The sequence below is a fragment of the Tenrec ecaudatus genome, chromosome 7, assembly GCF_050624435.1.
Source record: "Tenrec ecaudatus isolate mTenEca1 chromosome 7, mTenEca1.hap1, whole genome shotgun sequence".
Taxonomy (NCBI): Eukaryota; Metazoa; Chordata; class Mammalia; order Afrosoricida; family Tenrecidae; genus Tenrec; species Tenrec ecaudatus.
The window spans coordinates 65,987,277-66,011,625 of record NC_134536.1 but is presented as its reverse complement, the minus strand read 5'-3'; the positions used below and the strand labels follow the sequence as shown (position 1 = coordinate 66,011,625).

The window sequence follows — 24,349 nt, the reverse complement described above, 5'->3', positions numbered from 1 at the left end:
TGGCCCCATCGCAAGTTATTATGTGTTTCACATACTTTCCCCAAACGAGATTTTATTAGGACACAGAAATTTATGGGAGAAACTTGGCTTCTTAAAACACCACCGTTCAAAAAGTACTGTCGATTGAAATAAATTATGAGATGATGGCAATCTTGTAAACGTTTAAGGAAAAATGGTTTCTAGACAGGCTATTAAATTTTGCCTCACTAGTCTGATCACAGAGCCAGAGGAATAAAGCCCCACATAAGTGTTGGGCATTACTACCTGGATGTTTTCTTTGTTGATACGTAACACTTCGCATCGGCGTTTGATGTTTTAGACACAGTAGCTTGATGACTCCACTGCCAGGGAGTCTTCTTCTCAGATATGGGCTCTTCCTCATCCCCTGAAATCTCAACACTGAAAATATTTCATTTTACTAGAAATGCCTTTTGAAATCATTTGTCAAATTAAAGCAAAGCCAAAAATTAGGTTTAAGAACATCATGACTACAGAACTTCAAACAGGCTTTTAAGTTTCGTTTTTGGTCAGCCGTGTTATGCCAGTTCCCATTCCGACAATTCCACGTTACTGGGCCAAATTGTTAATGACTAAAAGTAAACTCTGCAGATGAAGTCAAGTATACCCGATGCTCATTGGTAAGTAAGCCCAGGGTGGGGTGAGGTGGAATTTGGGAAGAACTGCAGGAGATGTCTCTGACAGGCTGATTCTTTTGAATGTTGTTTCTCTCCTGAGTTTCTCTGTGATAGGAGATACAGGTCCATGGAAGGGAGTCCAGTTATGAAGAGCTTAGTGGCTCGTACGGTGACATTTTCATTTTAATTCACTGTGTTGAAATGGGCAGGAGCCTGTTGCCTGGTGCCTTCAGGTGTAAACGGACTAGAGCAGTACTCAAGCTGGGTGCACAGGCTTGTCCACCTCAAGCCTGTACAGGAGCAGGGTTTGCAAAATGCAATCCAAGCGTGCAAGCTGAGGCAGAGAGAGGGCGTCCAAGCCTCCCGGTGCCTGCCAGGAAGAACAGAGCGGTAAGAGGTGATGAAATGCGCTCCTTTTGGGAAGTGAAGTGGCAGCATACTTTCCCCTGCCTCCCCACCATCAATACACAAACCGGTCTTAACCCTCCAAGACAAGGGCTAATGGAAGGAGAGTAGAATAAAACACAGTTCCATGGGAAGAGAAATCAAATGGATTTATTTCTAGAAGGTTAAAAGGAAGTAAGTGGAAGGGCCAAGAGAGCTAGAGGGTGAAAAATGATGATGAGATGTTAAGTGAAACCTCTAAGAGGCCAATTTGATGGGCTGTAAAGAAAAGGAGACAGATCGGGCTTTCTCCTCCCAGGGAGCCACAAGGCTCCATATGAGTTGGTATATCTCAACGGCAGTAAATTTGTTTGAGTTAAAGAAGTAAATCTGAATTTCTGCCCAGTTTTGTAGATCCCCTGCTATTCAGCAGGCTGCCCTGGAGCTGTACTTCACACAGCCTTATTGCTTGGCTGCTCTGTTTCCAGTCCTTATACCTGCCCTGTCCCTTCCTTTCTTACCTGCAAACTTGGCTTCTCAGTTCTTTCTGCGTCTTGGGCAAATCATCTTTCACACCTCAGTTTTCTTAATTATAAATTGAGGATGAACAAGCTGTTACAAGGTACCTCAAACAAGTGTGATTCTTAAGAAACCTGAGCTAAAATAAGTCACAAACAGGAAAAATAGAAGGTCAATCAATATACAAAGCATGTTCCATGCTATTAGAAATTGGATAGTTGCATCTCGCCTATTTATTATAAAACACACTAAGCATCAAAATAGTACATGAAATATAGATGGATGAAGTACAGTGCAACATCTTAAAGCAAGTGCCTGCGGTAACTAGGCTCAGGTGAGGAAATAGGATAATTTTGCTATCTCTTTTCTCCTTTGGATCCCTTTCTGGTTTCTGATGATCCTCACTTCCTCCCTCCCCCTGTTCCATCCCCAGCGTCAGTTCTAGAGTGAGGTTGATGAGGCCTTACTTGGGTGAAACTTTGAGGTGGTGAGTTCCGTCATAAAGACCAATGAGATTACGTGATTTTTCAACATAAGGATGAAAGCATTCCTGTGCAGAAGCAGCGTGCAGGAGGTGACTACTCACTTAACTATGCCGTGATCACCACATTTCTACCTTTCTTTTACTTTTGTCACCGATGAAAAGGTCTCAGAGCATTACATTTTAATTTTCATGTTCTTGACGCGATATTTCCTTTTGTGTCTGAATTTTCTTGCTTGACACTATGTGTACAAGATTTATTGGTGGATTATGTGTAGCTGAAGTTCATTCATTTCTAATGCTGTGGAGTATTGTAAGTTATGAATGCACACACTCCACTTACTCATCCTACTATTGATGGGCTCTCTTCCTTGATGGGGGCCATTAGAAACAATGCACAGTCTTGTACATGTGTCCTGGACCAATGCACATAGAAACGAGTGCCGAGATGTTTTTCTCAATGTCAGTCTCTCACGAGTCTAACGGGAGAAAAACAGAAGCAACATGAAGGGTGATGATGGCATTGCCCTGGTGACCAATCAAATGCGATGGGGTGTTGAACTTTAGAAACCTTTCCATGTTATTTCTAACATGGTAAATATTGATAGCTATAACCCATATTTTACAAAGGAAAACGCTCTTGAAATTCATAGATTTTAAGAGTGAAAAATGCTAAACTCGCTGCCGTTGAGTCACTTCCAACTTACAGCGACCCTGTAGGACAGGTTGGAACTACTCCTGTGGGTTTCTGAGGCTGTAAGTCCGTATGGGGGGGGGGGATCCTCTTCTTTCTCCTGTGGAGTGCTGGTGGGTTCAAACTGCGGTCATCTATTATGTAATGAGTAATCTTTTATGCACTCAAACCAAATTTACTGCCATTGAGTTGATGCCACCCCAGGGAGGGTATCTTTGCCATAGAAAACCCCATCAAGGAGCACTGGGGTTTCGAACTGCTGGCCCTGCAGTTAGCAGTCCAGCACAACCACCATGCCACCAGGGACCTCCCACTATTAGGGCTCCTTGTAAGAGTATAAAGGAGTCCTAAAAACAAACCTTGGACAACGGCTCTTCTAGAATATATTCTGAGGAGTGGAATTGCTTGGTTATAGGAAAGACCTACTTTTCTAGTGGATAATGCGGGAACTTTCTTTTCCCAAGTGTCAAATTTATACTACCCTCACCAGGACAGGAGTTTCTATTGCTCCACAGCCCCTCTATTGCTTATATCATTCTTTTCCCCCATTCTATTGGGTGTGTAAAGGTATCTCATTGTGATTTGCCTTTGCACTTCCTTGGATTAAACAGGTTTTTTTTCATATCTTTATTGACCATATGTATAATATCTGTTTGAAATACTTGCTCAAGTCTTTTGCAGTCCGGGTATGAATTCCTGGTTTGTTATATAGATTTTAATGATCTTTTCCCATCTTCTGGTTTGTATTTTGAACTCACTTAATGATGTCTTAAGATGATCAAATTTCCTAAATTTTAATGTGGCTAAAGAAAATATGATTCCCCCTCAATCCCCATGACGGTCCTTTATGTGCTCTGTTACCAGGAAGTCATGAAGATATTCTACTCCATATTCATATCTGTATGCTTTGTTTACAAATTTTCAATCCCTGTGATGTTGGTTTTTCTTTGTAAATAATATGATAGGACTCCAGTTAATGTCCCACCCCCCACCCGCCAGTGATACCTAATAGGCCTGTAGTCATTTATCAAACAATCTCTTTCTTTTCTTCTACTCCATATTTATAGTTCCACCTAACAGTTAAAAAGTAGTGTCCATGAATGCGCATTCTTTCTTTCCCCTTCAATTCTGCTTTTCTGTTCCTGTGCCAATACCATAATGTTTCAGTTCCTGACGCTTTATTAAAGACTTAATATCTGGTGGAACACGTTTTCCGGAGTGATTCTTTTTTCAGAGACAATTTGGCTATTCTTGGGACTCTGAATTTCTTTTTAAGTTAAAAAATACTTGGGAGGAATTTTCATCTTTTCAGTATTGCTTCTTATAATTCACAAATATGGTGCTTCTTTCCATTCATTTAAATCTTCTCTGTAAAGCTCTTATACTTTTTTGTTGGATTTACTCCTATTTAACACTTTTTATTATATTGTGGTCAGTGATAGCATTTTCTGAGTTTCTGGAATGAATGCACTATAAAACAATGAGATAGGCATTTTTACCCATTAAATAAGAAAAAATGTAATATTCAGAATTGGTAAAGACGCAGCCAACAAGCCCTTTTCTCTTTTTTTTTATTCTAGGCTGAAAACAATTATAGTAGTTTTATTGGCATATAATTCACACATCACACAGTTCAGTAGTTCAATCATTTTAAAGAGTTGTATAATCATCACAATCAATTTTAGAACATTTCCTTCTTTCTAATACTCGTTGCTAGCTCCTTACGTCCCTGCAACCTCTTCTAACATGCCCCTGGGTAAGTATTAATCCAGTTAATGACTCTATAGATTTATCTGTCCTGGAGTCCTGAGGGAGTTGTGGTTATGAGTTGGGTAGCAATCCTCATGGTCTGCAGTTTGAAACCACCAGCCACTTCTCAGGAGGAAGACGGGGCTTTCTACCCCCAGAAAGATATATTATCTGAGGTCTTAATGACTTGCAGGTAAACAAGCAGCCATCTAGCTCAGAAGCAACAAAGCCCACATGGAAGAAGCACACCAGCCTGTGTGACCACAAGGTGTAGAAGGGACCAGGTATCAGACATCAAGGAACAAAAAAAAATCATATCAGTGGGGGCCCACCTTCCCGATATGATCACTGAAGATCAATGTGTGCAAATGTGGTGAAGAAAGATGAAGGTGCCCAGCTATCAAAAGATATAGCATCTGGGGTCTTAAAAGCTTGAAGATAAACAAGCGGCCATGTAGCTCAGAAGCAACAAAGCCCACATGGAAGAAGCACACCAGCCTGTGTGACCACGAGGTGTCGAAGGGATCAGGCATCAGGCATCAAAGAACAAAAGATCATATCATTGTAAATGAGAGTAAGTGCAGAGTGGAGACCCAAAGCCCATCTGTAGACAACTGAACACCCCCTTACAGAAGGGTCGCAGGCAGGAGATGAGCCAGTCAGGTTACAGGGTAGCAACGATGAAACATACAACTTCCCTCTACTTCTTAAATGCCCCCCCCCCCGCCATGATCCCAATTCAACCTCACAAATCTGGCTAGACCAGAGGATGTACATTGGTACAGATAGGAACTGAAAATACAAGGAATCCAGGACAGATGACCCTTTCAGGACCAGTGGTGAGAGTGGCGATAACTGGAGGGTGGACGGAAGGTGGGGTAGAAAGGGGGATCCAATTACAAGGATCTACATATAACCTCCTCCCTGGGGGATAGACAACAGAAAAGTGAGTGAAGGGAGACGTCGGACAATGTAAGAAATGACAAAATAATAATAATTTATAAATTATCTAGGATTCACAAGGGAGGGGAGAGTGGGGAGGGAGGGGAAAATGAGAAGCTGATATTAAGGGCTCAAGTAGAAAGCAAATGCTTTGAGAATGATGATGGCAACAAATGTACAAATGCACTTGACACAATGAATGGATGTATGGATTGTGATAAGAGTTGTATGAGCCCCAAATCAGATGATTAAAAAAAAAAGAGTTACAGTCTCAGAAAACCCACAGGTCCAGTTCTACTCTGTCCTATAGGGTTGCCATGAGTCAGCATCGACCTGATGGCAGTGAATTCAACAAGCTTTTTACATATGTTGATGCTAAGAGAATAACTTGACCTAAATTTTCTAGAAAATACTTTGGCAGTGGACAGTAAAAACTTTAAAAATATGTATGATTTTTAGTCCAGCTAATTTGTTGTGCCTTATGGAAACAATTCAGGATTCATGAAGCAAGGGAATTTCAAAAAGATTAAGACATTTTCCAGTATTTTTACAATTCCATTGCTCTACAAATTCTTTGAAGGCCCCTTGTATGTATTTTCTGCAATCTACAATATGTTGAAAATAGTGTGCCCACAGGTGTAGGAACTGAGGAAAGGTTCACGTGATGAAATTGAATGCAAACATTAAAATGTTATTGAAGATATATTGCTTATTGGCATAAAATACATTCATAACTAATACACTGCCCAGTGAAAGAACCATATGCCCAACAGTTTATATAAAATGGCATTTACTGTATAATTCCCTGGGAGAAAAAACTACGAAGGATACACAACAAATAATGACCGTAGTGATTTGGGATGGAAAAATTAAGGCAAGTTTACATTTTTTAAATTATATTTGTGGATAGACTCTGATTCTCAACTATGTATTTCTTTTATTTTAAGGTTTCCTATTTCATTTCCTGTCTTTTCCTCAGAAGTTAGTGTGTGTTTGTTGGTTGGTTTAGTGTATTTTTTAAACATCTCATTTGCTCCTCACAACAGTTAAGAGAGGATGAGTATTTTAGAACCAATTTGGGGGAAATCATTTAAGAAGTAGACCAAGGTTTTGTTCCGGTCTGGGCATTGGTCCCTGAGGAACTCTTGATGGAAGGATGTTGACAGGTGATAAGAACAAGGGTAAAAGAACAATGATAAGTCATCGTTTCCACACCACTGGCCATCCCATTTCACATGGTGTCTGGCTCTTGCTTGTTGATGGTAGGAAAATAAGATATTTCCGGAAAAGAGAGATGATATATTCATCTGATAAATATTCATTGAATGCCTACTGGTGCCTCCCACTGATGAGAGGTTGAGAACACAATGGTGAGCAAAAGTATATTCTTGTCCTTATTAAATGTAAATTCCATAGATGTAGACAGACAATAGAGAAGTATGTAACACAGCTCTGCAATGAATTTCAGGTAATGAAAGGCATGAGAGCAATAAGGGTGAGAAGGTAATGGAGAGCACTGGTGTGGTTTTCCACAGTCACCACAGAGGATCACTTCAACTAGTTGCTGTATGATCTGGAGGAGGGGAGAAAATGGAGTAGACTTCTGTTTGTTTCGATTTTTTTTTATTCTTGTCCGGACACATTGAAGATGACTGATCACAAGCAAAGATCTGCCAGGCTCTGCAGACATATTAACTCTTGTATAAACTGCTCCTGATACAACTATTACTTTCATCTCTGTCTCACCAACTGAAAATCATAATTTATTAGTTATGTACTTAGCTTTGGTCATTTTAACCCAAGCAGCGAAACATCACCAGAATATCAGACTATTAGTTGTACCAGCCATGTCAGCCATAGGGCACTTAGTACTTTCAAAGCATGTTCGCTTCTCTCTCTGGATGTGAGTTCCTCACTGCCCTGTGTGACAGCTAAGGAATGTTTGAGAGAGATGAGATAATACCTGTTTAGTAATATTCTTGATTTCCTTTCATCAAAGCATGCATTCCACTTCTTAATTTGAAAAGTATTACTAAGGGAGCCAACACCTTACTAGAAATTATAGGAAACAGCTAGTTCTGGGCAGGGAATATTATTTCTAGAGATAACGCATGTTCCATTTTCTAGAAATAAACCCACCATCTCTGACACACTTTTAAATGTAGTTAAAATGACCTTAAATTACGAAATTTCAAGGTCATGAGAATTCTCAGAGGCAAACTAGTGTCAATAGCATTTTGTTGTATCGGCTTTCTCGGAATTGATCTGCTAACCAGGTCAAGAGTTCAAATCTACCAGCTGCCCCCGGGAAGAATGATGAGGCTGTCTGCTTGCATAAAGATTGAAACAAACAAACAAAAAGGATCTAGTCTTGGAAACCCACAGGGGCAGATCTCCTCAGTCCTGTGGGGGTGGATATGAGTCAGAAGAGACTCCATGGCAGCGAGTGAAGTTTTGCAGAATTTTAGTCTTCCCAGTCCTGCTCTCTCTCCTTGCAGTGCCACCTAGTTGTCTGCTCCCTCTGCCTGGTGGGAGGGCAGCATGTGCCGCCTCCAGTCTTTCCCCTGGGCCGCTCCACCCACTTCTGCCCACTTTATCACTTATCCTCATGGGCCTTCTGATGGCCTAACTGAAGGTTGATCCCTGTGGACATCGGCATTGCTGATGAGTTGCTTTGTCTTTTTCTTGTGTTTTAAAGTTATTGTTCTTGGTTGCAGATGTAAATTATTATGCAAGTCATTCATTTTAAAAATATTTTGTTTACATGTTTAAATTTTATTGTTGAAAATATACACAGCAAAACGTAAACCAATTCAACAGCTTCTACATGCATAATTTAATTGCAGTGACTACATTCTCCATGTTATGCAGCTAGTCACACCCTCCTTCTCTGAGTTGGCAACCTTGGTGTGCAATGAGTTCAGCATTGGGGTGCTTACTGCAAGGCAGGCAGTTCAAACTCATCAGCCACACCACGGAAGAAAGATGAGGCTGTCAGCTCCTATAAAGATTTTCCAGTCTCAGAAACTCCACAGAGCAGTTGTGTTTTGTCCCCTAGGGTCACTAGGAGTCAGTGTGAGAGACAGGGTTCTCTAGAGAAACAAAACCAGGACAGTTATGATTATAGATAGATAGATTCAGCATGAAGGAATATAACAGCAGTACAGAGGGATCAGTTTAACTCAGTTCCATGCAACAGTTAATATACTGGAAGTCCTTCAACTCTCAAGGGCTGCTGGGTCCAAGGTCAAGGAAGTAGACTTCTGAGTCTTCCCTCGTGCAATGCAGACAGTCCAGCCACGGTCAGAAAATAGCAGGGCGGGTCACCAACAGTCAGCAGCTCAAGAGTTTAGTGAAGCAGGCTCAGATGGGATATCGAACTCAAGCAATGAAGATGACAGAATCTGCCAACCTCAAGCTCAGTCGGGCCATCAGTATGTCAATGCAAGCCAGCAGTGTGGTGAAGCATGTCTCAAAGGAACCTCAAGCCTTAGCTACATGATCCATGGTTGGCTGTCCCTCAGATAGTGTAGCTCACAAGTTGAGGCAGAAAACTTAACTAGAGCAGCCGCAAGCTAATCCGATCACCAGAGCAAGAGAGAGAGGAGCGGGGCTGGCCAAGCCATTTATCTCTTTGCCCTCCAATCAAACGGAGACCTTATTAATACCACATGTTCCTCTTGGCCAGGTTGGCACAACAAACCTACCTATAACAGAATCCATTGGTGGCAGTAGGTTTGGGTATATTGGGGTTTCTCAGTTGCTTCTCCCCCGTTAGCATGAACTCCTTGCCCACTAAAGTTTCCATCGGATCTTTCAGAGTTACTGTGGTCACTTTGATCCCCAACAAATAGTTCTTACAAGAGCATCATACTCAAGATAGACAGGGTTTTTTTTTTACTAGTGAAGTTGATTATTACTTGTTTTTTAGAAGACGTCAGGGGCAAGTCACTCTAAATCGCAGAGTTAAAGAACATATCCTTTTAGTTCGGAGTCTGTTTTTAGAAAAGGGATTAATTTGACTTGAAATTAGGTCAGTGATAAAGAGGAAGATTCTGAAGGAGATGGATTGACAACTGGTTGCAAAAATGAGCTCAAACACAACAACTGTGAGGAGGGTGTGGGACCGGGTGGTGTTTCGTTCTGTTGTGCAGAGGCTGAAGCTGACTGGAAAGCACCTAACAGCGACGACAGTCAGGGTCTACAATTCAAGAGGCAGAGTCAGAGCATTTTTACTATAAGTTTCAAATTCCTCTATCTCTTCTCATGTACACATTATCCATAAGAAAAAATATGTATTATCTAAGTTAGAGTAAATCATAATATAACAATGTGATATAATATAAAATCCATTTGCTGATATACAGAGAAACTTTATGTAACTTGCACTCAATATACCACCCAATGGATTCAATGTGACTCTAGTCCTGGTGGCACAGGGGGTTAAGCTTTGGGTTGCTGACTGCCAGGCCAGCTGTATAAAACTACAGGTGCTCCTTGGGAGAAAGATGAGACTTTCTACTCCAATAAAGATTTACAGTCTTGGAAATCCACAGGGGCAGTTCTACTCTGCTCTTAGAGTCACTACTAACCTTACATAAAGTAAAGAAAAATATTCACAACTGGACCAACAGGCAACATCATTATAATGGAGGAAAGACGGAAGTCATCCAGGGTTTTCTTTTACTTGGATCCTCAATCTAAGTTCAAAGAAGCAGCAGTCAAGAAGTCAAACGAGATGGATTGCATTGGGCAAATCTGATGCACAAGATGTACTTACAATGTTTGACAGCCATGGTATTTTCAGTCACATCATACACCTGTGAAAGCTAGACAATGAATTAGGAAGACGTCTTCAAATTATAGTGTTGACAAACAATACTGAAAATACTATGAACTGTCAGAAAAACAAAGCAATCTGTTTTGAAAACAGAACAGCCAGAATGTTCCTTAGAAACCAGGGTGGCACATACTTTGGACAGGTCAGCAAGAGAGACCAGTCCCTGAACCAAGACCTCATGCTTGGGAGTGGTGTTGCAACTGCTCTGATGTGTCCAACGGCTCTTGGTCTCTCAAACCAAGAAAGGACCCAGGGGCCACAAACAGCAAGCAGAAACAAAGTTTATTTGGAAAGAAAAGTACCTGACCCTGACGGAGCAGGTAGAGAGACTCAAGGGAGTTACCACTGAATGAACTGTGTCTAGGGGCTTTTATCAGATGTTGGGTACTTTATCTGTGTCTCCAGGTTATGAACAGACCAATGCTGGGCCTGGTTCTATTGCTCAGGTCCAATCATAAACTTGGTCATGCTTTCCCCATGGCTGGGGCTTGCAAAAGGTATGAGCTGAGCAGTAAGCATGCAATGGGTCAGCAAAAAGAGTCTTGGGTTTGCTGACCCTGGAGCTTAGACTCAGCCTAGGGGTCTGATGCCTGCAGGCTTAAGATTTATCATGTCCTAGCTAGACTGTTGAAATCATCCCTTCAGCCATCCTGCCTCCTAGTGCTTCCTGCCACCAGACCTCCTTCCCTCAATCCACCTGTGGGCTCTCCAGCTCCTACCTTGAAAGGAATCATAGTCTCCCCTCCTCCAAAAAAAATGAAGACCCTCAACCAGGTGGATTGACACAATGGCTGCAACAGTGGGCTCAAACAAAACAGTTATGAGGACGGCAGAGCACTGGGCAGTGTTGGCTTCTGTTGTGTGTAGAGATGCGATGATTTGGAACTGGCTCTAATGGCCTACAACAACAAGTTGGGATTATGCATCTCAACTGGAAAGCAAATTCAGAGTGCTTGTTATCTTTGTGAGAAAAAGAGAATGCTCAGGGTTCTTTGTTGAATTTACACAAACCATCTGAGTTATGTGTTACCCATAATTAGTTACAACAGTAAGTACAGTCAGGGTCACGTCCAGGGAAACAGCAAGCCCGATTGGCTAATTGAGGAGAATAATAAGGGGCCATCTGCCAAGTGGAGCAGGGTGCTAAGCATTCCCAAACAAGCTGAAAGAAGTTTAACCCTTTTACAACTAAATGTTTTTTTTCTGCTTTGAATTTATTTTTGGCATAAACCTTGTGCTTTTAATAATGAAAGGCATTTAGAATGATTTCTTTTTTGGAATTGGGAGGTAATACAGATTTTGACACAATCAGTAGGATGCATATGTGCTGAGCGGCCTTTGGTGCTAGGGTTAGTGAGATGAGGTAGTTTTGTCAGATTCACACAATTATATATTCCCTGCCAGATAGCTGTCCACTATAAGTGGGATAACAGCTTCCCACTAAACCTCAGAGGCAGAATATGTAGATCAACGTGCTATCCTTTGGGTTATGAAATAATTAAACTTCAAGGTTTCTCTCATAGGACCTCTTCCAAGCCGCCCCCCCCCCAACCTATGTCTGTAATGCAGACTAGGTTTTTTTCTTTAAAGGAAGTGCTTCAATATTATGTATGTTTCTGTTTCCACAACGTCCAGGTCCTACCCCAGGCAAAGGGTAGTTGAGGTCTATTCCATGCGGTGCCTAAAAGGGCAGGAGGAGGTAGTGATTCCTGGAACTGGGAGAGAAGCGTAGCTTCATATTCACGTGAAGCTGCCTGATTGGAGCCAAGCCATTTATTCTCTGAGAAACCTGCCCACACCGGATCCAGAGCCTAACAAGGAGAGACGAAGGGAACTATCTTGACATCACCCCCCTTTCTCCCTCTGATCGCCTGGCAGTGATCTCATTGGGTGGATCTAACTAAGAAGGCCAAAGGGCAAGTGAGCCTGTCTGTGTATTCCTTCCCAGTCTAGGCCACGGCCACAGAGAAGGGTGAGGAGCAGCAGATGGCCCGCACCGCTGTTAATAGGCTTGCCCTTTCACATACTATTGTTGATGCACTTAGTACAGTGGTGAAAGTGCCGTGTAAATCTCAGCCCAGTGAACAAACTCTCACGCTTCTAGTGCTGTGATTGCAAATCCAAAACACTACTGAGCTAGCTTTTAGAGAGCCGGACATGTGTCCTGGGAAAATGACTTTGAGCTGTGGTTTGTCTCATTAAGGTAAGGAAAAGGTTCTGGCAGGAATTGAGAGCCTCAGCGAGGGTTAGTGGACCTGCGGAGTAAACAATTGTGTGATCCAAATGTCCGTGATCGCTTCCTTTCTGGATGGCCATCAAGTGTCAGTGGCTTTAAACGATTTGCTTTCATTGTGTCTCTGTAAAATAATCAATAACCTAAAGACAGTTGTGATCCACAACAGCTGTCTCTTTGTTTATTTCTAAAGAAACTACACTTCTTCATTAAACCTCTTTTAATAGTTAGAACATACTTTTGAAATAATGCAAATTTAAACCTTCCGTGTTCAATATGCTGCTTTTCAGGACACTGTTAAACTAGAGGGGGGATGGTCACTACTGTCCTTTCCCTCAGCAGTCTACCTGATGACAGCACGTGACTGTTGGTGGCTTGCAGTGGCAGTGCTAGGAAGCAAGCAAACAAACAAACGAGTAGGTAGAGAAGTACGGTCACGTGAAGTTGAAAAGAGAGAGAAGAGATTAAAAACAACAACAAGGAAAATAATCCTGAGCGGCAGCGCTGGGGAGTGGTGGCAAATAATAGAAGCAGCACAAGCCAGTAAGAGAATGGCTCTGAAGGTAGATTAAAGATGGGAAGTGTGGTAAGGAAGTCACATGACCACTAAGACCATTCACAAACATTCCCACCTGATCCATTCCTCCTGTCGTGGCTGAATTGGAGGAGGGAACAACTAAGGTAACTTTCAGAAATCTGTAAAGAGCTCTCAGGTGGCTGAATTGGAGGAAGGAGCAACAAAGGCAACTTTCAGAAATCTGTAAAGAGCTCTCAGGGAATCACATATTCACACACACACACACACACACACACACACACCTCGTACACACAGTTACTTTTGTACCTTGATGACTGCATCTGAGAAGGATACACAGGTGAGTACATGCAAAAAGGTCTTGATCTGCTCTCTTGAGTCAGATTCAGGCTAGAAGCCAGCACAGCCCAGGAGAAATCTAAATGTGTGTGCGCTAGTAGTTGTGTCAACATACAGAATGCTTGCCTGGCCAGAAAAGAGCTGGGAATACTGGACCACCCTAAGTTCTGTGCAGAAAAGGTTTCCACTCTGTTTTGGTGTTGCTTATACTTACTTATGTTTCTTATTATCTGCAAGAGTGTTGATAATCAGGCTGTTCCTGATTCCTTGTTACAGCAGTTCTTAACCCCTTTGGGGGTCAAATGACCCTTTCACAGGGGTCGCCTAAGACCATTGGAAAACATTTATTTCCAATGGTCTTGGGAACTGAGATCAATCCTCTATGGTCTCTAGACTGGTCCGCCCACATGCAGATGCGCCCACATACAAGTACCTGGTGTGAAAACTGTTACCCATGCTATACCATGCTTCAAGACAAAATTTCATTTATTTGTAATTAGAAATATTTAACAATCTATATATAATTACAGTGTTTTGTGATGAATCACTATGCATTAATGATGTTCAATTTGTAACAATAAAAATACATTGTTCATAACAGTAACAAAATTACAGTTATGAAGTAGCAACAAAAATAATTTTGTGGTTGGGGTCACCACCACATGAAGCAATGTATCAAAGGGTCGTGGCATCAGGAGGGTGGGGAACCACTGCTGTAGTAGCAGTCAGTGCTTTATGCACACCTGGAGCTCTAAGTCTCTGTGCTGGGAATGCAGACGGGATGTCTTTCCTGATCTTTAAGGGCTTATATTTGTGCAGGGGTAGGAAAAAATGGGAAAACTTGTTTTGGAACAGTATGTGAATTATTTTTTCAAAGAATATACCCAACATATTTTTAGAACAGTTTCAATGATCTATGTTTTACATATCATACAATTAAATAGTTCAGTCATTTTAATAAGAATTTTATAGTCATCTCCAAAATTATTTTAGAACATTTACTACTCTCTTGTACTCTTGTGTCATCCGCTTCTCACTTCCCCCAAACTTCCCCGTAAGACTCCCCAAGAAGCCGTCAGTGCCGTCACTGTCTCCATAGCTCTTCCACCCTGGACTCCATATTCAGAAAAACAAATGGAACACACCAAAGCTCAATGCACTCTGCACCATAACAAGGCTATTTTCATCTCTGGTCTGTGGTCAGAGGGGACTTTCTGGGGGTCTAATCCATATGTGGCCCCTGCGCACGGGTTTTGGGCTTCCACTGCCATGTCTCCATAGCTTTCAAAAAATCAAGTGTTGACAAATGTCCTTTGAGTTTGGATTTTACCATTCACAATCCATGGTTCACACAGGCTGGTGTACTTCGTCTGTGTGGCCCAGTGGATGCCAACATATTCAGTTGGCTACCTGCTCAAAGACAAGCCTTTAAGACCCACATCTGGTTTCTTCACATTTGGCTATAGCGTCTATGACTTCAGTGATCGCTTCCAGAGAGCGAGCATCCAGCAGGGCCAGATAATAAGAATGACTTTCTTCTCAGATTGGGGCTGGAGTCAAACGTGAGCCCCAAATAACTCACATATCTGCAATTTTTATATGTCCCTGGTTCACTTTGAAGACATCTTTATCATTTTATGTTAGAAAACATTATTGATCATCCTCCTGAAGCATAAGGTAATTCTATTGATAATGCCATTAATTTAGCTATGGGGGTAGGATTTAAGACATTGTTGAGGAAAGGACATTATGCATTTTTTTGGTTGTCTAAAAATCTCAATACCTCAATCGTTGACATGTACAGATTAAACCCTTAAGTGACTGGACACCCTTTACACAAGCAACGGGGATTGGTGATAGAGCAACATTTCCAATACATTCATTCACAACTGCAGCACTATGCCTCCCAGATTAATACATGTCATTGATAAAGCAAGGAGAGCAGAAAATAGTAAGTACATGGTTGTCTCGGGCCACTATTCATTGGGTCTCCTCAAGGCAAGAAATCTGCACCCAAGTTCAACAATCTTCAGTTCTGTAGCCAGAAGATTCTTCTTCAACCTCCAAACCCCCGTGTTAGGTGAAGTATGTCTAAATTTAAACCAAGGATTTCACTGGTGATCTGAAAAAAGAAATTGATCAAACACACCATTTTGACTTTGTGCTGCAACTATTTGGACATATTGTATGCGGATTTGAATGGTTTATCCTACATTTCCGGACTTTCAGTGTCCATGCTTGTTGAGGTAATACAGCTATCTAAAATTACAGTGGATCTTCATTATCGGTGGATTCAGCATTTGCAAAGTCACCTACCAGTAAAATGTATGTGAAACCCCCAAATTAATACTCTTGCTGCTTTTGCTTTTGTCATCTGTGGACATATACAGAGGGGTGAAAATGTTGAGTCTCCCCACGTGCATGCTCCCAGCTGAGTTGGAACAAGGTGACACGGTGCCATCTTGTCTTCCCTCTCATGCTATAAACAGTTGTCCTTTTCACCGTCTATTTAATATTGTGCATCTGGTATCAAAGTTCTTTGGGAAGATTTTTTTCCCTTGCTTAAAACGGCCCCCAGGCACAGTATAGAGTGTTGAAGTGCTGTGCTGTCTCGTGCTCCTACACACCAGAGGGTGTGATGGGTCTTGTGAAGAAAACGTGTGTGCTTGGTAACCTTCATGCAGGCATGCTACAATGCCCATTGGCTGTGACTTCGATGCTAATGAACTACTATATATATAGATCTATATATGTATATCAGTGTGCCTTTAAATAGAAACACACATAAAGCAAGGTTATGTACTGACTGCTTGGTGAAAACATGAACAGAAGCTTCTAGAAACCTAACCTTGCATTGTCCCTGGATGCAATGGTTCTGCAGTAGATAATTCAATGTTTGCCGCAGTCTTGTAGAACATCAGTACTGCAGATCATGGAACAGACTCTGCATATATTAGTAGCATTACAAGGCAACCTCAGTGGCAACTGTGGATAGCAGGTACAGCCTCACCAAGAAGACTAGAACTGTAGCCAGTGTTGCCTGGGCCGCTGTCCCTGAGAGAATATCTTCTCGTGCTTATACATGCCCACTACTGAGCCATAATTATACTAGCAAACACTCCACAATGGGCCCTAGCACAGGCCTCAAAGACGATGTCTAAAATAGTCTTGCTGTAGACGGCTCCGCTGGGACACAGGAGATAGGAGGATGCCAAGTGCACAGTGAAATGAGCCTATGGAGAGCAGGTAAAAATGATACAACAAAAGATAACTACAAAGAGGTTATAGGATTGGATGGGCTGTGCTGCTGGCCCAGGCCTGAGGACATCCAGCCAGGATCCTTGGGACCCTGACTCATGCTGAAGGAGCGTGTGGGGGAGCAGAATGAAGTCTGATGACCCCCAAGGACCTGCTAAAAATGCCCTTTTTAAAGGGATTACTCTAGAGGAAGGTGGAGGGAGGAGATGCTTGGTCCCTGGTCTCCCATCCTAGACTTTAGAATTCCAAACGGAGACGGTCCCTTAGAAGGTTTCTTTTTTTTTTTTTCCCCTCCCCACCTACCTTAGAAGGTTTCTACTGACGCTCTCTGGGCAACTTTCTAGCCACCCAGCTTTTCCTCCTCCATCTGCCAGTGAAGAGTGGGTGGGGGATCTCTGTTAAAAATGTGTCCTGTTTTAGGGAGGGCTGCCCCTTCAAGAGGAGCCCTAGTGGTGTAATGGGTACACATTGGGCTTCAATCCACAAGGTCAGTACTTCAAAACCACCAGCAGCTCCACGGGAGAAAGATGAGGCTTTCTCCTCCTATTAAGAGTTACAGCCTGGGAAACCCACCAGGACAGTTGTACTCTTCCGTCGTGATTGGAATTTACTCCCTGGTTGTGGGTTTAGTTCCTCAAAGGTGTGACCATGGATTAAATGGGCACTCTGAGCCCTACTCAGAGGATCTTGTCCTGAGAAGTGATTCTGGAGATTCACAGGGACGAAGCCTTTCGTGGGGCAAAACTGCATTCCCCTGTAAATGGGGGCCTGTCATTCAAAGTATGAAACATTTTCTGTATGCCTCTTCCCAGTCAGTCCCTCCCCCACTTTCCCAGGCCACCACTGACTTGTTATCGCTGTATTCATAGATTTGCATTTTCTATGATGTCCTATAAAGAGAACCATAAAACCCCAAACCAAACTCACTGCCATCAAGTCAGTGCTGACACAACGGGAACCCCGGTGAGTTTCCAAGAGTGTAACTGTTTATAGGAGTAGAAAACTCTGTCTTTCTCCCAAGGAGCTACTGGTCGCCAACCGTGCAGCTCACAGCCAATGTGTAACCACTGCACCACCAAAGCTCCAATTAGAACCCCAATGCTTCAGCCACGTTGTTACAAGTTTCAGAAATTCAGCCCCACCGAGTAGTAGTCTGCTGTATAAATGTGCCACAACTTGTTTATCCATCTACTCAGTGATGGACATTTGTTTCCAGTTTGGAAACAACCTAAAGTTGTTGTTTTGAAACAACCTAACATTGTTCGGTTATGAACCAAGGTGCTATGAACAGGCGTGTGTAAACAAAACTAGAATTGTAAGTCTTCAACAGAGCAGCCTGGCCAGCAGTAAGTAGGCTCCCCTGTGGTGGGAGGAATTGTTGATGAGGCCTAGTTAGGAAGAGCCGCCAGTTCTGTTAAACACAGCCATAGCCAAAAAGGAAAGGGGGTGGGTGGGGTTGGGAAGGCCTGCATTGAGCACAGAAAGGACTGCTGATGGGTGTCTTTCAGTGCCTGGGAAAAATGGATTGCAACATCATTGGCAGGACAGGATAATACACACACTCAGCCATTTTATTCTGACATGGGCTGGGCTTAAGCCAATAGACTCAAACTTATTTTCTTGGCTATTGTTAAAGACATCTCTGAAGTCCATCCAGGCATTTGAGACAAAGCGCTCCATCGCCAGAGTTAGAAAGACCTTACAAGCCTGTCGGACCTTGGGCGGGCACAAGTCACTGTGTCAAGTGTGGGCATAGAGAGGACCTCCCTTATGGGTAGTTGGGAGGGTTAAATGAGAAAATATGGTTTTCACTTAGTAAGTGTGTGGGGCATAAGGAGGGCCAAGTAAGCACGAATTGCTTCTTTTAAAAGCATGTAATCTCTGATGAGTAAGTAGCCACGCAGTCCAAATGTGGTCCTTAAGAAACTGCAGTATTTGAATAGTCTCTTAAATGACACCAACATTCTACCACCATCATCGAAAGAGTAGATTACCCATCAAAATTCGGCTCGATTCTAAATATATCAACTCAAGCACAAAACCCTGGAATGGCCGCTGGCTAGTTCCAAAGCCTACCTACCAGGTGCTTCTCAAATCAGCAGCAAACCCGGGCCAGGTTCGCTTAGTCGGCTGCGCTCATTCTGCGCACATGCTGGTGGGCTGGAATCCATTTCTCGGCCGCCTTTGCTTCAGAGGTGTCTGCTGCACCTTCAGTACCCAGGAAAGTGGAAGGCCCTGTGGTGTCATCCAAAAAGTACAAGTTGGAAGCTGAAAACTTGGATTGAAGTCATGCCTATATTCCTTCTGGCACTGACTCAATGGCAGTGAATTTGGGTTTGGATTCTTTACCCCCACGCCCACTTTAAGTCTCCACGTTGGCAAAGGGATTAAGGTACCATGATGGTGGTTTGGTGCCAGGACTGTGCTCCCTGATTGTTTGCTGACCCTGTTAGGTAACTCCAGGCTTTATTTTTCAATTTCTCACCATCCCAACCTTGATAGGCGTAAAGCCCAAATGGAATGGAACTGCTTTAAAGAGTGATTCGGAGATCATTTGGCACACCAGTTGATACTGCAAAATTAACCTTCCTAGAAGGATGAGGATGAGGCCCTTTGGGCCGCAACAGGACTCCAGCTAGTCACTTGAGTGCTGAGCGTGGAAGGGCCTTCCCCCCCGCCCCCCACGGGTGTCAGTGGCCAGACTTAACCTGTCTCTTTATTTTTTTGTTTTTGAATAATGCTTTATCATCTTTATATAAATTTTTTGATTACTTTTTCCATTTTTGAATAATTGTGTGGGACTGGGTTTACATTTGCTTTGAACTTATAGATTGTTTTCAGTACTAATGACATTTAGACTATTTCAAGTCCTGTCCATGATCATGGATGGTCTTCAATTTCTATAAGTCCCCTGGTTTCTTTTTTTTTTTAACATTTTATTAGGGGCTCATACAACTCTTATCACAATCCATACATATACATACATCAATTGTATAAAGCACATCTGTACATTCTTTGCCCTAATCATTTTGAAAGCATTTGCTCTCCACTTAAGCCCTTTGCATCAAGTCCTCTTTTTTCCCCTCCCTCCCCACTCCCCCCTCCCTCATGAACCCTTGATAATTTATAAATTATTTTGTCATATCTTGCCCTATCCGGAGTCTGGGAAGGGCCTTTCTTACCACTTCTTTTAGCCACGGGTACTCGCCTGAGTAGTCTGGGAGGGAGGAGGAGTCGTTTATTCAGAAAAAGGCTTCCCTCCCACTTCCAGGTCCATCCCCTATTCCTGCCTGCCTCTCACATACCTGCTCCAGGAGTCCAGCCAACCCGGGCTCCGGGGAGCGCTCATTGGAGGGTTTGTTTTTACTGATTGCCGCCGAGCTCCCGGGCTGCTTCGGGTGCTGGCACCAGGTGAGAGCCCTTTGGCTCCGGGCGTGGTAAGCAGCGCCGGCTTTTCCCCGTCCGGCACCCGCGTAGCTCCCTGGCTGGTGGTGCCTGCTCCCTGCCAGAGGGGCAGCCGGCCCGGGGGCTCCCGCTGGCGCGCACTTTTGAGTCCGCCGGGATTGGGACGGAAGCCAGGGCTCCGTCCCGGTGAGTGAGCAGAAGCGTTGAACTCCAGCGTTCAGTCCTGTCTGCCTCCCGGCCCTGGCTATTCTGGGTCATTACGCTCCCGGGACCCTCCCCAGGAGCCTTGGTGGCATAGTTACGCGCTGGGTCGCTAACTGCAAGGTCAGTAGTTCAGTACCCCCAGAAAGGAAAAACCAGGAGTAGTAAGTCCACTCTGCCCGGTGTGGATGTGAGGACTTTCGGCCGAGGGCAAATTCCGCGGCGGCGCCCCGGCTGCGGGCTGGGCTCGGCGGGGCGCGCGCGGGCGTTTGGAAGCCCGCGCGCCTCTCCCATTGGAGCGCCGGGCGCGGCCCAGGTGCTGAATGCCAGCGAGGTTTCCTAATGTTTTCCTTGGGCCACTGAGCTGATCCCCAAGGGCTTCTTGCTGCTCCGGAGTACCTGTAGTGCTGGGCCGCACTGCCCTTCCCGCCCCCCTTCTCCTTCCTTTCCGCGAAGAATCCCACCGCACGGACCGAGTGTTTGCCCCCTCCTGCAGCGCCCTGGGACGTGAGCTGGGAGCCCTTTCCGTTGTACATGTGGCTCTCTGGACTTTTCCTCGCAGAGGGAATATCCCAGTTAGAGACAACATTGTTTTAAATTTTGCTAAGACGATTCAAGAACTAACCCCGAGTTTATTTGTTTGAAAGGATGTAACGAAAGACACGGCTTTCTTGACTTGCAGTAGCAGACTCCTTAACAGGGGAAACCCTGTTCTCACTGTTTTCCCTTTGCTTTGTTTTCAGTCCAGGGCACAGCCACCGGAGGAGAACAAAAGAAAGCCAGTGTTGGGGAAACTTGGCAACCTGTTCACGGCAGGAAGGAGAAGGAACACCAGAAACGGGTTCGAGGGTCCCGCCAGCTCAAATCCCCAAAACGGAGCGCCTGCTAAACTCTGCGAGCGGGAGGGTGAGAAGAGTACCTCGCCGGGCGGCCAGCTCCCGCCCCCCGACGCGTGCCCTGCGGGTGTCGCGCCCGAGCCCGAGGGCCAGGGCTCGGAGTGCGGTGTCGGGGCTGGCCCCCTGGACGCCGAGCTGACCCCGGGCTCGAGCAGCCGTGAGGTGGAGGCGGCCGAGGTGCAGCAGTGCCACGAAAGTGCTTCACCTCCATCGGAACCTCCGGAGGCCCAGGGAGCGACTCTCCCAGGTGCCACCCCCGCTGCCAAACAGCCGCATTCCTCGCCAGAGGATTCCCCCAGGCGAGAGCTCGCAGTGACGCCCGCGCCAAGTCCGGGGGAGGACCCTGCGCTCGGCGCTGGCTGCGGCGAGCAGGAGGCCGTCGGAGGTCCGGGGGCTCTGCCGGGGACGCCCACCGGGGAGCGGCCCGCGGGAGGACTAGGCGGAGTGGTTGGCCGGGTCCTCGGGGGCGCCGCTGACCCCGGCTGTCGGGGGTCCCCGGAGGACGCCTCCGTCCCGCCAGGTGAGCCTGCGGGCGAGGGCGCGGGGCACAGAGCCGCGCCGGGAAGCGGCCGGGCCGGGCCCGGCGCGCGCGCGCATCCCAAGGTGCTCACTTTGGACATCTACTTGAGCAAGACAGAAGCGGCCCCGGCGGGCGAGGCGGCTGAGGGCGCCGCGCACGCGGACGACTGCGGCGACCCGGACGACATGGAGAAGAGGTCCGGCGGGCGCAGGTCCGGCAGGCGGAGGAAGTCGCAGAAGTCGACCGACTCCCCCGGCGCCGACGCCGCGCTGCCCGACAGCCCCGCGCGGGACGACGCGGTGTTCGACGACGAGGTGGCGCCCCACGCCGCCGCCGAGAACGTCTCCACCGAAAAGAAAGTGAAATCGCCGCTGACGGCCCCGGACGGGGGCGTTGCCGTTGCCGCCGCCGCCGCCGCCAGCAGCCCGGAATCCAAGGCCAGCCCCGGCCCCAAAGCGCAGACCCGGGGGGAGGACCGCAGCAGAGCGCCGCCTCCCGCCTCGTCTCCCACCAAGCGGAGGGGCCGCAGCCGCCTTCCCGAGGCCGTGCCCACCCCTCCGGCCAGCGGCCCGCGGACCCCGGCCAAGGAGCCCCTGCCCAAGAAGGCGCCCGACGCCAAGAGCGCTGAGAGCGGCGAGGAGGCGGCCCGGGTCATCCCCCGAGAGCTCACGGTCAAGAGCAGCTCGCTGCTGCAGGAGTTCAAGCCCGAGCACAAGAGGGGCCCGCTCCCCACCCACCTCGACGGCCGGAGCAGGGACGCGGGCCGATCCGGAGGGGCAGACGCGGACGGCGCCAGGCCCAGGAACCATTTCGGCCCCGGCAGGTCGACGGTGACCACCAAAGTGACCCTGTAAGTAGTTGCGGTGCTGGGGCCATCTGGTTTGCGCTGTCCAAAGCGGTCCTGGGCGGCCTCTGGGAGAACTGACTGCACGTACTTTCCCGCCTTTGTGCGTTGAATTGAAGGCAGTGACAGGCTGGCTTACACGGTCCAGGTGTAAGGAAATGCCACATTTGGCAGCGTCGTCGGTTTCCATGTCAGATTAAATAGATTAAACTGAATGAAACAACGAAGTCTCTCCTGAGCTTCAGGGGGTACGTTGTAATGGAACTAAAACTACACAGTGAGACAGGAACTGATTGAATTCTTGGTTAAAAATGTGCATCAGCATGCTTAGGCAGTGGCTTCTAAAACACATCCCTATACTTATAGTCAACGTGAACATGCTGCAAGTAAATACTAACATGTATAGTGCGATCCAGTAGCTTTGTCACGTATGGGTTAGGAACCCGTTATAGAATTTAGTGACTTACTGAAGCGTTCAAAGCAGAAAGATTTTATCACACCCCCATCTTGATTGCTGCATTTCCTGTACTCTGTCAGGGAATGCGGTGGTATTTCCGGCCCTGGTTTGAAATGTAACTTTCACCTGCTGAAGGAGGATTCGTGTTGTTCTTACTGACAGAATATTTTCTAAATAAAAGGCCATTGGGAGGATTAAAGTCAACCACAGACGGTGACTCGTGGCTGGTAAATGTATTGATTTTACAAATGTGTATTGAGGACCTTCTGTGTATGGTATTGTGTAGGTGGGCACTATGAGAAATTAAACACAAAACCCAAAAGCACCACTATTTAGTACATGGCCCTTTGAACAGTTTGTGGCCCAGTATGGCACAAGAGCTAGAGCTAGAGACATGTGAAATCGCAGTGGGAGGTGTTACCTGATTAAGTTACCAAATAGATGTACAGGCTGGGGCAGTAGCTGGGAGGCAGATATCTCTGCTAGTTTGGGGAGGAGGTGGGGCTTGTGCCCAGATGATTAAAGTCATTTGCACTTGCTAGCAGAGGGCACTCCATGCCACCCCTCTTGCCCCTCACTTCCCCTCCTTATTGCGCAGGGAGCTCTGTGAAAAACCGAGCAGCTCCCCTCTTCTGATTCTCACATTCATGACCAGAGTTGGCGTTTTCACAGTGTCATTTTTCTTGAACTGACCAGTTTCTTCCTGACGCTTGGAATTCTTGGATAAGTAAGCTTCAGAGTAGGAGGTCTTTTGGAGAAACAGCTGGTGGGAATATGCACTTAATGAGTAACTGGAATTATTTCACCAACTGCCAACCCGGAGGGAGGCCTTTGGTACAGTCACTTATGTGTTCTGTAATGGCAGTGGCATGCTGGAGGAAGCGCCGAATGATGCCCACTATTTGGAGAAGATCCGTGTGACTGGATGGCCAAGCCTCTTAAGTGTGAGCCAGCCTTAGAGAAAGACACTGTGGAGCTGATTGAGCAAGCCTCACCTGCCTTCCAACGAGAGCTCACGGTGGAAAAACCAGAAATGTTACACTGTTGAGTAGAGTAAACAAGCAGCAGGAAAGGGATCTTACAATGAAACTTTTCTCCTGTACCAGTTCCTGTATTACAGTGACTCCCAATGCCTTTTTCTCTCCACTGGTTCTTTTCTAGCTAGAGGAATTTCATTACCACTCAGTTGCTTGAATCTTAGTTTACTCGGTGCCTTGAACATTGTGAATTCTCAACTATGGAAATGAGAAATTTGTTCCTCCCCAACCCGGTTTTTGTTTGACTCACTTCTGTTTGACTAACGGGTTTTTCTTCTTTTCAGTCTCTTTAATTCTTATTATGACTGTATTTCCAAGTAAAGGTTTTAATCAGAAATTTAAAAAAATTTGAGACAGAAAGAACTTTTATCTTCCTTGAA

General features: G+C 45.4%; 1 protein-coding gene across 1 annotated transcript in view; it reads left to right on the top strand.

The window, feature by feature from the left end:
• Positions 1-24,349, top strand: part of CRYBG1 (crystallin beta-gamma domain containing 1) — a 281,201-nt gene that overhangs the window by 208,219 nt on the left and 48,633 nt on the right. Inside the window, exon 3 of the mRNA XM_075554713.1 lies at positions 20,959-22,481. Within this exon, the coding sequence (XP_075410828.1) occupies positions 20,959-22,481 (1,523 nt within the window). The remainder of the gene's footprint in view (positions 1-20,958; positions 22,482-24,349) is intronic.